Below are 13,255 nucleotides of genomic sequence, written 5' to 3'. Positions count from 1 at the left end.
AGAGGAAATAAAGCTTTAGATAATTTCGGCCACTTGCTACTCCATTATGTGCTTGAATGAGCATGATTCCCTCACTCCATCATATAGTGAGTATTTCAGATTTTTCATGTCAGTGTTTAAGGACAAGTGAACCATACACACACACATCCAGTACTCGGCTTAGGAAACAACGATCTCCCGATGCTGAGGGGAAAACCAGACGTGCTGGATTTACTGGGAAATGTCAGTTTACTTCTATTCCTCACTAACAAAACTGTCTGGAAGAGTACAAAAATAAGGCTAAATTGAATCTAGTACAATTTATATTTAATGTACAATTTCAAAGGATTTTTAAGGAATAATTTTGACTTACGAGATTTTGGCTTTCCATAGTGCCTCTTGAATGTAACCCTCAAGTAAGATGAGACTCCACTGTACTCAAATTATTTCTTTCATCTTCATTCTGAATGTATATCCCAGTGTTTTTTTTCTTTTCTTTTAATTTAGTTTCCTTTCTCCTTCTTGCCTTTCTCTCTCTCTCTCTCTCTCTCACACACACACACACAAATATGTGTGCATTTTCTTCCTTTATCCAATTGTACCTTCACTCCTTTCTATCTTTGCAGCTTCCTCCTTTATTGAGGGAGAGGGTGAGACAGAATTGGCAATTCCAACATATTGGCCCCTTTCTGTCCTTTCAGTAAGAAACCTATCAAAACACACACACACACACACACACACACACACACACACACACACACACACTCTTTCCCCTACTGATTCAGTCAGCATTATATCAACTTCACATGCTTTGAGAAGACCCATCTAGATGACCTGTCACTGCAAGAATATGAAATATTGTGTTTTTACATGACTGTGCATTAAAACATGTGGCAGAGACCGCTAATTGTCCCAATTCCATTTTTATCTTCATCCTTTTGAAAAAATAAATTCCTCTTCCAAGTTTTAGCTAGGCATGTGGCTGATCAGCTAAATGCTAGATTTTCCAGGCTCCCTTGCAGCTAGGTGTAGCCATGTGACTAAATTCTTACCATAGAGTGTGTTTGAAAGTTCTGGGTGCATTTTCTGGGTCACATCATTAAAAGAAAGCTGCTTGCCCTCTACTTCCTTTCCTTGGCCACATGCTGAGTTAACTCAGAAGTGGCGGTAAATGAGCTGGCTGTAACTATGCTGATAGGAACATCCTAAAACAGTGCTGCCCAATAGAAATAAACCCAAGCCAAGTGAAATTAATTTTCTTTGTTAATAGGTATTCAGTAGGGATAAATGTAAAACAAATAAAATTAATTTTAACAACATATTTTATTTAACTTAATATATATATCACTTCAATATGCAATCAATATAAAATTATTAATGAGTTTATTCTTTCTTCATACTAATTATTCAGCAAGTATGTATTTTATACTTACAGCATATATCAATTCGGATTAGCTACATTTCAGGTACTCTGACCAGTGGTTACCTATTGGACAGGGAGTGCCAGATGATGGCACAGCGACAAGACAGAAGAAATAACAACGTAACTGTCTATAGAGAAGTGCTCAAGTTTAAACCTTGAAAAATTACAATATGATATGCTTTCATTTTTGGTGTGTTTCCATTTTTTTGCATTTCATGAAACTGAAAGCAATGAACAGTCTCCACAACCATTAAGCATTTAGATATGTATGCATCTTTTCGTTTTTATTATCAATTTGAACTAAATACTTATGAAAAGGGGACAAAGATTAAAAAGTAAATTTAAATAATAAAAAAGAGGGAAATGGAAAATGAAAACACTAATTTGAAGAGCTATCTGGACATCCATGTTCACTGCAACATTATTTACAACAGCCAAGCCATGGAAACAACCTCACTTAGGTGTCCATTGATGGATAACGAATAAGTAAGATGTGATATATACAGGGTGGGGCAAAAGGCTTACAGTTGTGAGTGTGCAAAACAAAGAGCTTATTCTTGTGTTATTATATATTAATTATTGTATTATTTTCCATACCAAAAACTGAAAACCTACTTTTGCCAACCCCTGTATGTATAGTGGAATACTACTCAGCTATAAAAAAGAATGGAATTTTGCCATTTATGACAACATGAATGGACCTTGAGGGAATTATGCTAAGTGAAATAAGTCAGACAAAGACAAATACTGTATGATATCCCATATGTGGGATCTAAAAAACAAAACAAAACAATAAAAACAACAAAACAACAACAAAACCAAACTCATAGATACAGATTGGTGGATACCAGAGGGGATGGGGAGGGGGTGACAAAATGGGTGTGAAGTGGTCAAAATGTACAAGCTTCCATTTATAAAGAAATAAATCCTGAGGATATAATGTAAAGCATGGTGACTATGGTTAATTTTAAATATACTGTATTGTACATTTAAAAGTTGCTAAGAGAGTAAATCTTAACAGTTCTCATCAAGAGAAAAAAATTGTAACTATGTATGGTGATAAATGGTAACTAGACTTATTGTGATCATTTTCTAGTGTATATAAATATTAAATCATTATGTTGACATATAATATATAATGTTATATGTCAATTATACCTCAAAAAATCTTTAAAAAGAAAGAGAGTAATGGTACAAAAAAAGAGTAGAAGTGGGAGGAGTGACTTACAATTAATTACAATATCATTGGCAGTACCTAATTTTAAAACGCCACACTGGATAAGAGTTTATTTAAAAGTCCCTATCCAGCTTAAATTTCTCAGATTATACCTCCATATTTTTCAAACATCTAATTTTACAGGCATGATTAGATAAAGTCTGCACGTAAAAATAAAACAATAGTCAAATCAGTTTTTCTATCCAATTTGTTTCTGTTTCCCTACAAACAAAAGGAATTGGCTAAAGATTGACAAGGTTCTTCAAGTTTCTAAATTAATTCTCCAGTTTGAGGGAAAATGCAAAACTGAACTCTACAAAAGGTGGAGGGGGGAAGCAAATGTAAATAAGGATCCATCACTTCATACTTTGTGTCCTAAAATATGTTAGTTATTATCTTGACTTGTTGCTGCTGTTTTCCTTCAATGAAGACACCATCCAGAAGGCTGAGGGTAGCTGAGTGAATTCATTCTACTCCCAATTCACTTTGTTATTGAGTCTGTAAAGAAGACTGGTTAAGAGCAAAGATTCAGGAGTCAGACATCACTGAATTTTTTTTAAAGAATAGTTTATTTTTAGAGAAATTGGAAGGGAGAGGGAGGGAGAGAAACATTGATGTGAGAGTGAAACATCGATTGGCTGCCTCCTGCAGGCCCCTTACCGAGGACCGAGCCTGCAACCAGGCATATGCCCTTGACCGGGAATTGACCCAGCAACCTCCTGGTGCACTGGGTGACACCCAACCAACTGAGCCACACCGGCCAGGGCAGACATCCCTGAATTTTTATCTTGACTTCACTGATTATTAGCTGTGCGACCATTTGGCAAGTTACTAAACTAAAACTTAGTGTTCTCATCTGCACAATAAGAATAATAATAAACCACCTCAAAGTACTACAAGAACTAAGACGTGAGATGAGTAGGAAGCACTTAACACAATGCCTGATCCAGTGCTCGCTGCCAAGTATTTTTCTATTTCTGAAATAATCATCTCATAACATATATTTATTTTAGCACCTACTGTGTGACACCTTCTTTTGACAAGGATTATTTCTAATTCTCACAGCAACCCTGGGAATGGGGTGTGGGAGAGCACTCTCATTTAACAGTTGGAGAAATTGTGGCTCAGAGAGGTGAAGTGGGCTGCCCGAGGTCACAGAGTAATTATGTGACTGAGCAGGAGTTGAAACAGACTCAGTCAATATCAAAGCCTGTGCTCTTTCTACCAGGCAGAGGCGGGACAGTGTGGGACACATACTCTTCTGGCAGTGTGTGCCCCAGAGTGAGATAAAGAGAAGGCAAAGCAACTTTGGAGGTCTCTAAACCTCCCAGTTTACAGTAAATCCCCCAGTTATGCTTGAAGTTGGAGACGCTTTTCAAATCTCAATTGGACATTCTTTTCCCATCAAGTTCCTTGAAATTTCCCTTTAGAGAGCATCTAGGAAAAGCCACTCTCATTAGCCAGGGTCTGGCTTTATTTTCCCAATAAACAGGCCTAATAAATCAGACAAAAGAGCCTCTTTTATTTTCAATCAATACTTGAACGTTTCAACTGATTTTCTTCTATTTGGTTTGAAATTGTGATCTGGGAATGGCTGGTCCTGCAAATTGTCCTCCCATAAGGAATGCCCCCTTGAGGATCCTCATCTTGTTATTTTTAATCACTATAATCTCCTTTTCAAAGAAGGCTGTGGTTCAGAAACAGAGCAGGCCTTTCAGAGCTTTCTAAAGCACAATTATTGCAGAGACCGGGATGGGGGAGGCAGGAGAGAGAGTGGAGAGGAGAGGTGGGGGAGAGAAGAAAGTCAATATAGTACCCACAATTTGGAAAATGCTGAATAATAATCCCAGTTGGATCCTGGCAATAAAGAAGAAGCTCCATGTTTGAATATACATACATATATATATATATATATTTTAACAGTGACCATTTTATTCCAGTCCAGAAAGCCTGAAGGATATACTCTAAAGGATATACTGGGGTGGGGCGCATGGAGGGCGGAAGCTATTTGGGGATGAACTGTAATACTGAGGACAAAGATTTGAAGCAGGAAAACAAGCCAGGGATTGATTCCAAGGATTGTGAGGGGCCCTCATTCAGGAAAAAGTAAAAAAAATAAAAGCAAATAGAACACCAGGGGAATGTTAATTTCCACAGCCCTAAGTCAATACTCCAAGAAGAATGCATTAGACTTACTTTTCACACAATTATTCTAAGAAAGTATAAGCCAACAGAAAAATGTCAAACTAGGTCAGCACCCCTTTCTTCCTAGCTTTGAGTGGCGGAATCAGGTTTGCTAATCACGGACGGCCTCAGCGTGGTTCTGCAAAGTCTTTCTTTCAAGATCTCTTAGCCACCAGAAAGGAGAAAGGATGGACGCCCACCTAATAGCCTGAGTGGGGGCTTCAGAGTCCATAAGGCTAACATTTTAGGCTGTAATAACTGTAGGGTGAAAATCTAGTGCTCCCCTCTCCCCTAGCCCCAGTTCCCACCTCCAGGCCTGGACACCTAGGCAGTCATGGAACCTCCTGGTCCTTGTGATTACCTGAAGCACCTCCCTCCCAGTGCTGGGGCCACCTGCTGCTGCGGGTGCTCAGCCAAACTGGGAGGAGTCCTGTGGGAAGGGATGCCCGGTAGGACACTTGGCCTGGGCCCCACACTGGTCCAAACCATCTAAAAAAAATCCTTCTTGGGTTAAATTAGGAACAATTTTAGGCAAGGCTCCTACCATGGAGAAATCAACCATTCATTTATTCAATTCTTGAAGACCTGGAAAACCACCATTCACTGGTAGACTGGACAGGTGGAGCAGTGAGAAAACCTACTTAATGATTTTTAGAGAGAGGGGAAGGGAGAGGGAGAGAGAAAGAGAAACATTGATGTGAGACTCACACTGATTGACTGCCTCCTGCACCGCCTACCAGGGATCCAGCCCCAAACCCGGCCATGTGCCCTGACCCAGAATTGAACCAGCAACCTCTGGGTGCAGTGGACTCCGCTCAACCAACTGAGCCACACCGGCCAGGGTGAGAAAACCTACTTTCAAACACACACACACACACCAAAAACAAAACAAATCTGACCAGGCACATTCCTTCATTATCAAATTAATTAAGGCTGCATATCTAACTCCAGCTAACACGTACTGAAGACCTCAGGCACACTCATCTTTGTAAACTCATTTTATCCCGCACAACTACACAATAAACAGCTATTTTCACAGCTGGAAACTAGGATTTGCACAAGGTCATGCAGCTACTAAACCCAAGTCCATCTGACTCCAAAGCCGCATCTTTCCCTGCCACGTGGAGCTGGGGCAATTTCCCAAGAAAACGCGGATTCTCCGTTTGGGGGAGGGCGAAAGAGACCAGTGGGGTTATGCCTGCGTCCGTCCGTCCGTCCTCTGGGTCTGTCCGTCCGTCCGCTGGGAGCACCGGCCGTTTCCCAGGGGCGCGGAGAGGCGGTCCCTCCGGCTCCTTCCCGGCGCCAACCCCGCCCGCGCGCTCCCGCGCCGGGTCCCGCTGGGCCCTCCGCCCAAGGTCTTTGTCCTCCGGGTGAAGTCCCCAAGATGCCCAAGATCTACGACCCAAGCGCCCGGGTCCGGGGGCTGCGCGCCCAGCGCTGAGCGTGTCCGCGCGCCCAGGGCGCACGCGAGCGGGCCCCGGGAGCTCCAGGTGGAGAGTCGGGGACACGCACCCGGGGAAGCGGGAGAATCGTTCACAGAAGGGTGGCCTCTGGCCAGGGCGCGCGCCGACACTGCCCCTAACTTTCCCCAGTGTTGCTCCCACCGCTTCCCACCGGGAGGGCGGGTGTGGAAGGGCGGGGGCTGCGAACCCATTTGCCCCGCGGGATGCGCCAACGACCCACTTTCCCCTGCTTGGTACCGGAGCTGACTTACGAAGGGGCGGGCGTGGAGGACGCGCGCCCGTCACTCCCCGCCTGCGGGGCCCCTGCCCCGCGTCCTGCCACCCAGCTGGAGGAGGCAGCTGCTGCCTGGGAGAAAGATGGGGGGCAGGGGGCTGAGGAGGGAGGAGATGGGCCGTGGGAATGGAGTCAGGGGTCCTCAGGTCTGCGCTGGTGGAGCTGCCCGTCCGGCCGGAGGCGCCCACCTGCTTGGACACCCCCTCCCCGAGGCCCGAAAGCCCGCTTTCCGCCGAGGAGCCAGGCGCCACCTCCCTGGGACACCGACCTGGGGTTTCGGGAGCCAAGGTCCCCCGGCCTCCGGGGAGCAGGCCTCGGGAATTTGGGCTTCCCTCTCGGTCCTCCCCGGGCCCCCTTTCCTCTCCGGGACCACCCAGAGACTCTGAAGGCCCGCTCCACCGGGGGTCTGCCCCAGACACCCAGGTCTCCCCTCGCCTGGGACCCGAAGAAAATAACTGGGAGTTCTTTCCTGAGACCCGTCCCGAACGCGGCACGCTCTTCCCCCTCCTCCCGCGCCGGGTGGAGGGGGAGCCTCGAGTCCCCTTTCCTGAGGGCTCTGTCGGGGGCAGCAGAGTGGCGGTCCCGCCAGGCGTCAGCCAGAGAGAAGCTGGCATCTTCTCCTCCAGGGATGGGAGCGGGGAGAGCCGGGGTTCACCACCTTGCTTGGGGCCCAACTAGGAGAAACCAGGGTCCCCTCCACTCCAGAGGCGGACCTGGAGAGAGGCGGGTCCCCGCTGTTCCCAGCCGGTCGGTTCCCTCGCAGCCAGGCCGGGGCGACTCGCTGCGTCGCCGGAGCCCGCGCCCGGAGCCGCGCGTCGGAGGTGGGGGTCGCCCCGCCCGGCCGCGGCCCCGCGACGGCCGGGAACAGGCTCGGGAACGGGCTCACGCCGAAGGGGCCGCGGGCGGCAGGGCAGGGGCCCCGCGGGGCTGCGCAGGCACCGCGAGCCCGGGGACGGGGCGCCCTCCTCCGGCACCGCGCGGTCGGCGCCCTCCAGGGGCCGGCTCCCGCGCCCCCAGCGCCACGCCCGGCCACTTACCGCGGTAGCTGGTTCCCGGCTTGTAGAAGTCGGGGTCGCCCTCCACGCGGAGGCTGAACTCGGTGTAGCCCTCGCGCCGCGTGCCCTGGGCGCGCAGGATGCGGCTGCAGTAGCCCTCCGACTTGGGCACTCTGTCCAGGGTCTCGTCGGAGAAGGCCAGTGCCACGGCCAGGGGCAGCGCCAGGGCCAGCAGCGCCGGACCCCGGCTTAGCCTCAGGGGCGCCGGGCACAGCCTCATCCTCGCGGGCGCCCAACTTTGTGCCGCCGCAGGCCCTCGCCACGCCACTCCTGCCCGAAGGGGTCCCCGCGGAAGCGAGACCCGGCGGAGCGCGGGCGGGAAGCGGGAACTCGGGGCGGGAGACGCGCCTGCGGAGCTGGGCGGCTGCGCTGCGCGGGGCCGAGCCGAGCGGAGCGAGCGGCGCGCGAGGGAGGGAGGGAGGCAGGGAGGAGGGCGCGGCGGAGGGGGAGGGCCGGCTTCGCCCAGATCCCCAGTGCAGCGCTGTTTTGTTTCCGAGCTGGCGATTAGCTGCGCTTCTGTGTTTATTTTGCGATGCTGATTCCCAGGGTCTGGCGAGGAAATCATAGGATAAAGGGACACTGCGGGCTCTGTCCCACCACCAAGGAGGCTGCGGCCCCGACCCCCCGCTGCACCCGGGGCGGCGTGGAGGGGGGACAGACAGACTAACTTTGGCTGCACTAGCTGCTCTGTACCTAGGTACAAGCCGGAGGCTCACCTGTGGTATCTGCTCACCTTCTCCACCCCCACTGCACACGATACGCGAAATTACTTTCACTCGTAGAGGTGAGCAAACTGTGGCCCCAGCCAAGCAGTTAAGGCAGGGTCAGGTGCCATGACGGTCTGACTACTGTTCTTCTCCTAGGGCTGTTGGAACAAGTCAGATTGGGTGATGACAAATGGGCACACACACAAAAAAAACTCATCCATTGGGCCTGTCATGCTTTTGGAGATTCCTAAAATATATTTTTTCAAATCAGAAGAAAGAAAATTAGGTCCAATAAAATGTTTCACTGTATAATATCAATACACTTGTATTTATACCTACACCGTGATCAACATAACGTTTGCTACTGGTTTATGCACAAAGACGAAAGTGCCTAAGGTCCACCAGAGTCCTCATACAGCCTTGGAGAGGAGTTTTGAAAGGGCTCAAAGAAAAGCCTGTTTTCTTGGCTTAGATTTAGTTCAGGTTCTCAGGCCCCAGTGACATGTTTGGAGAGGAGCTGAGTCCAAGGGCTCACTGGGCAGAGCCTCAGGCATCAACCCCAAGACCAGACAGGAGAAGGCCCAGGTGGAGAAATTTCTCCCAGTGTTTGCCTAGGAACAGACCAGAATCAAACCTTAGTCCTGCCACTTACCCATTGTGAGACTTGGGAGAATTCTTGACCCTCTCCAGAGCTGTTAAATCTCTGGAGAAGGTGTTGGTGTGTGCCTGTGGGCCAACACACTCTTCCTCTAGGGGGTGCTAGAATCAAATGAAATGACCTATATAAAACTTGGCCTGGTCTCCTGTGTCCCCCATCCCTCCATCCCTTCAATGGGTGGGTCTGGGCTGACCCTGAGTACCACAGCAATGAAGACCAAGCCTACCTTGGAGATACCTTAGGCCTCTCCCTCCCCTCCGTGTGCACATCCCTACCTAGGTGCTCTCAGAAGTTTTGATTACCCAGCAGTCAACATACCTCTAGAGCCTACATTTAAAAAGCAACCTCCTTTGCTTTCCAGGTCAGGTTTTTCTCTTTGACATCACTAACAAATAGCCTAGAGGAGCCACCGGCATTGGAGGTCTCCATTCCTCTTCACCGGCCCACTTACTCCTCAGTTCTTGTGCTGGGACTCCTGCTGCCACTATTAACTGGACACCTTTTCTCAGAGGTCACCTGAGAGTGACCCCTTGCTGAAGCCAATTACTGTATGTGCTTTTCTCAGCCCTGATCTTCCTTGACCCTGATCCAGCTGACCAGCCTTCCTTTATAAAAGTGACACTCAGATTCACATCTGCATCCTGAGTGAATTTTCTCTAGCATCGCTGTGTTGGCTTGGAGCTCATGTTAGACTCCCTCCATGGTGCACAATCCCAGTCATAGAGCAGGCCTGCGCTGAGTGTAGATTTGGGGGCCAAGTCTGGCCTGAGCAGTGTGCACCAGAGATGCATGTAATGTGGCTCCTGTTTCACAAGGCTTATCATATATATATATATATATATATATATATATATACACATACATACATATATATATCTCCAGTAGCCCAGGTGTGTGCTCTTGAATGTCTTTTCATCTAAATCAACACATTCAAATCTAACATGGAGGTGCGTGGTGTGGAGCGGGCTGGGATGTAATAATTAATTTTTTATGGAACATTGACAGGAAAACCACGTGAGATAGGAGGCCCATTTCCCCTCCCCACTCCTATTTTCCAGATTAGGAACCTATAAAATTACCTGTCTAGATGCCACCGCTAGTAAGGGAAAAAGAAGCAGCGTTCAAATCAGGCCTTACCAACACCAAAATTGGGTTCTTCCCACCATCGCCTGGGCAAACAGCAGCAGGCTCTAAAGCGGCCCCTCGTGCTTCAATCCCACTACCCAAGCTAGATGTCCCTTACCCAGCTTGGCTGCCACATCAGACCTCTGCTCTCTCTCCCCACATCTAACCCATCAGCAAGTCATTAGCCTCGCCTTCCAGCTACCTCTTGAGCCTGTCCACTCCTCTCCATCTCCTCTGCTACACACCAGCCTGAGCCGTCATCTCTCAGCCTCCTAATTGGACTGGCTGCATCTCCTCTTGCTCTCCTCCAATCTGTCTTCTGCACTGAAGCTCAAGTGATCCTTTTAAAATGCCGAGTAAATGTCAATCCCAAGGTTAAAATCCGTTTTTAGTGGCTTTTCGGGGCTCTCAAAACAAAGACAGAATCTTAAATGTGGCCTCCAAAGCCCTGCTGGACAGCCTCTCAGGCCATGCACCCTTTCTCTCATGGGTTTCAGCCACCATGGCTTCTCCACTTCGTGGACTTGCCCCTGTGTGGATCTCTCTGCCTGGAATTCAACACTCTTTCGTCCATCCCACCACTACCCTCTCCCAGCCAACTCCTATGCATTCTTTAGATCTCAGTGCAAAACTGCTTCCTCAGAGAAGTCCTTCCTGATTTCCTACAACAGATCCTGCCCCTCTTTATATGCACTGCTGGAACCTGATGCCTTTTCTCTTGGTGTTCTCAAGATTTATAATTACTTACTCGTTTACATGTTTGATTTTTACATTTTGTATTTGTTTGGTGTCTGTCTCCATCACTAGATCCTAAGCTCTATAAGGGCAAGGACTGTCTCTGGAGCTCACCACTGTATTCTCTGTGCACATCACAGTGCCTGTCTCCATAAATATTTGTTGTATGAATAAAAAATCTTTAACAGTCTCCCAGTGCCCTGTGACTCAACCCAGTTTCTTCAAGTGACCTCAAGACACTCCACCATCTGGTCATAGATCGCAGACTGAGCTCCCAGGGCCGCCCAGCTGGGCTCCCTTGTCCCCCACTTTCGGACTTGGCTTGGCACATTTGTTTCGAGCTTCCCCATCACCTAGGATGTCCTTCCTCCTCCTGCCTGTTTAAATTCTCCCCTCCTCCATGCCATGAGATCCCCCACTCTCTCCTTCAGAATTCAGTGGAACCTATGAGGAGAAAGTTTCTTATTCTGACTATTGTGTTCCAATGGATTGTCATGAACTACTGTGTCTGTGTCTCATGTCCTAGCAATGAATCCAGTTTACTTTCTGTTTAATTTCCTGTTCAGATGTTTTTCTCTGTGTAAAATACACTGGACTTCAAGAAATCTCTTGCCAGTTTTGCAGCCTAAGGCAGAGCTGATGTTAGTTGCTAGGATGTTGCTAGGGAAAGTCATTTAGCCAGGGCAGATAACTAATTTTATCAGTGAGTGTGGGTAAGTCATAGAAGAGGAGAGCTGGGGGCTTCACTTCTCCAAGAAAAAAAATCCCATGGATTAGAAAAGGTGAGATCAGCCCCCCCCACACACACCGTCTTTAAGAGGGAAGGAAATAAAAAGGAGTTTCTAGGTTAGTGTCTTTCTGAGTATTTGAAACACAAGCATCAGATGTTTGCCTCAAATGCAGATTCCAAAACCCCATCCCAGACCTACTGAATTTGCACTTTGAACAAATTCAAACTGAAATTTATGGAACCTTCTGTCCCAGAGCTTATAACTCAGACTTGAGGTGCACTGCTAACCTCCACTGCTCCACTGGGCCTCGCTCCCTCCACACCAGCTTCCTCCCCCCCAGACACACTGCTTGGAAATCTTGACTCCCATCAGCCCGCCCTCCCCCTTCAGCTTTCCCATTTCCTCGCCCCTCGCATTGGCTCTTCTGTGTCACCGAGATCTAGAACTGCTCAATGGCTTCTGATTCCCCACCTATCTTGCTGTCAGGTCCTTCCCCACCCAGTCTGAATACCATGCTTAGCCACTGTAACCGCGTCCTCGCCAACACTCTTCCTTCCTCTAACTAACACCTCTTTTCTCTCTCTAACTAACCCCCATCCCTAGGTCAACTAAGCAGAACAACAGAACTACTCCAGACTTCCAGGATCTGCTGCATGAAACCTGGCAGCCCCCCGCCCCCCAGCCTAACCACAAACTCGGGAATTCCGCTCCTAACCGCAGATCTTGCATTCCGTCCCTCCCGGTTCCCTTCGCCATCCTTCCCGGTGTCTCCCCTCTCGCCCTTCCCGCTTGGTGTCAAGCTTGCTGCATCACTCCTGTTATTCTCACTCTTTGGTCTCTGCTTTCACCCTCCAGGAAAGGACATTAGACATAAACTCCCTCACATCTCTGTCGCCTCTCTCCTCATACCAAACTCGGGCAAAACCCAAGCTCATTTCTTGCCTCAAAGGAAGAAGAGTTTTGACTCTTTAGTTCTCCCGAGGCTCGTCCCCTCCTGCCTTCTCTTCTGCTGACCGCTGGCCAGGCTCGATCCTCGCTCCCTCTTGTGTTTGTTTCTGTTTCCTTCCTGGTCATGTCCTCAGCCTGCAGACACGGGTGTGTCGCTCCCACTCCCGTCCTAGGAGGGTAGCAGCCGGGGGGGGGGGGGGGGGGTAGCAGGGTGGAGGAGGCACTAGGCATGACACTGGACCTTTCACTAATTTTCTCTCCCTCTCCAGATGTTTTCTTACTGTGTTTCAAGTCAAACTTGCGGAAAGAGTTGCCCTTCCTTGCAATGTCTGCTCCCTCCATTTCCATTCACTTTTCCATGCATTGCAATTTGGGATCAGCTCGTATCTGTTTATTGAAACTGCTCCAACAGAAGTCACCTAAGACCTGCTAATTGCCATAGTTACCGTCTGAATTAAAACAGGCAAAAGCTGTCACCAAGGGCCCTGTCATTACACAGCTGAATAGAAGCTCTCCACTGGAAGAAGTTAAAGGGAAGTGCACAACGGGAGGTCTGCTAAGGAGTAGGCCTGGTCCCAACCTGGAGACCTCTCAGTCTCCCTGCTTTGGGCTTATGGATTAGAGATAACATTGTGTCTGAAGGCAAAACAGCATGTCAGGTGCGGTTGTGGCAGCTCCCAAGAGCAAGCCCTTGCAAGTCCAGCCATGTACAGAACCTAGTGACAGAACCTAGTGACAGCCCACATTCCCCTTGTGG

General features: G+C 48.6%; 1 protein-coding gene across 1 annotated transcript in view; it reads right to left on the bottom strand.

Moving 5' to 3' along the window:
- Positions 1-7,926, bottom strand: part of SPON1 (spondin 1) — a 229,346-nt gene extending 221,420 nt beyond the window's left edge. The window contains exon 1 of the mRNA XM_087821746.1: positions 7,577-7,926. Coding sequence (XP_087677872.1) covers positions 7,577-7,814 — 238 coding nt within the window. The 5' untranslated portion in view covers positions 7,815-7,926. The remainder of the gene's footprint in view (positions 1-7,576) is intronic.
- Between the last annotated feature and the right edge of the window lie 5,329 nt (positions 7,927-13,255).

This window comes from Miniopterus natalensis, chromosome 11 (genome assembly GCF_054644295.1).
Source record: "Miniopterus natalensis isolate mMinNat1 chromosome 11, mMinNat1.hap1, whole genome shotgun sequence".
Taxonomy (NCBI): Eukaryota; Metazoa; Chordata; class Mammalia; order Chiroptera; family Miniopteridae; genus Miniopterus; species Miniopterus natalensis.
The sequence above is the reverse complement of the archived record's forward strand: the minus strand, read 5'-3'. Positions and strand labels throughout refer to the sequence as shown.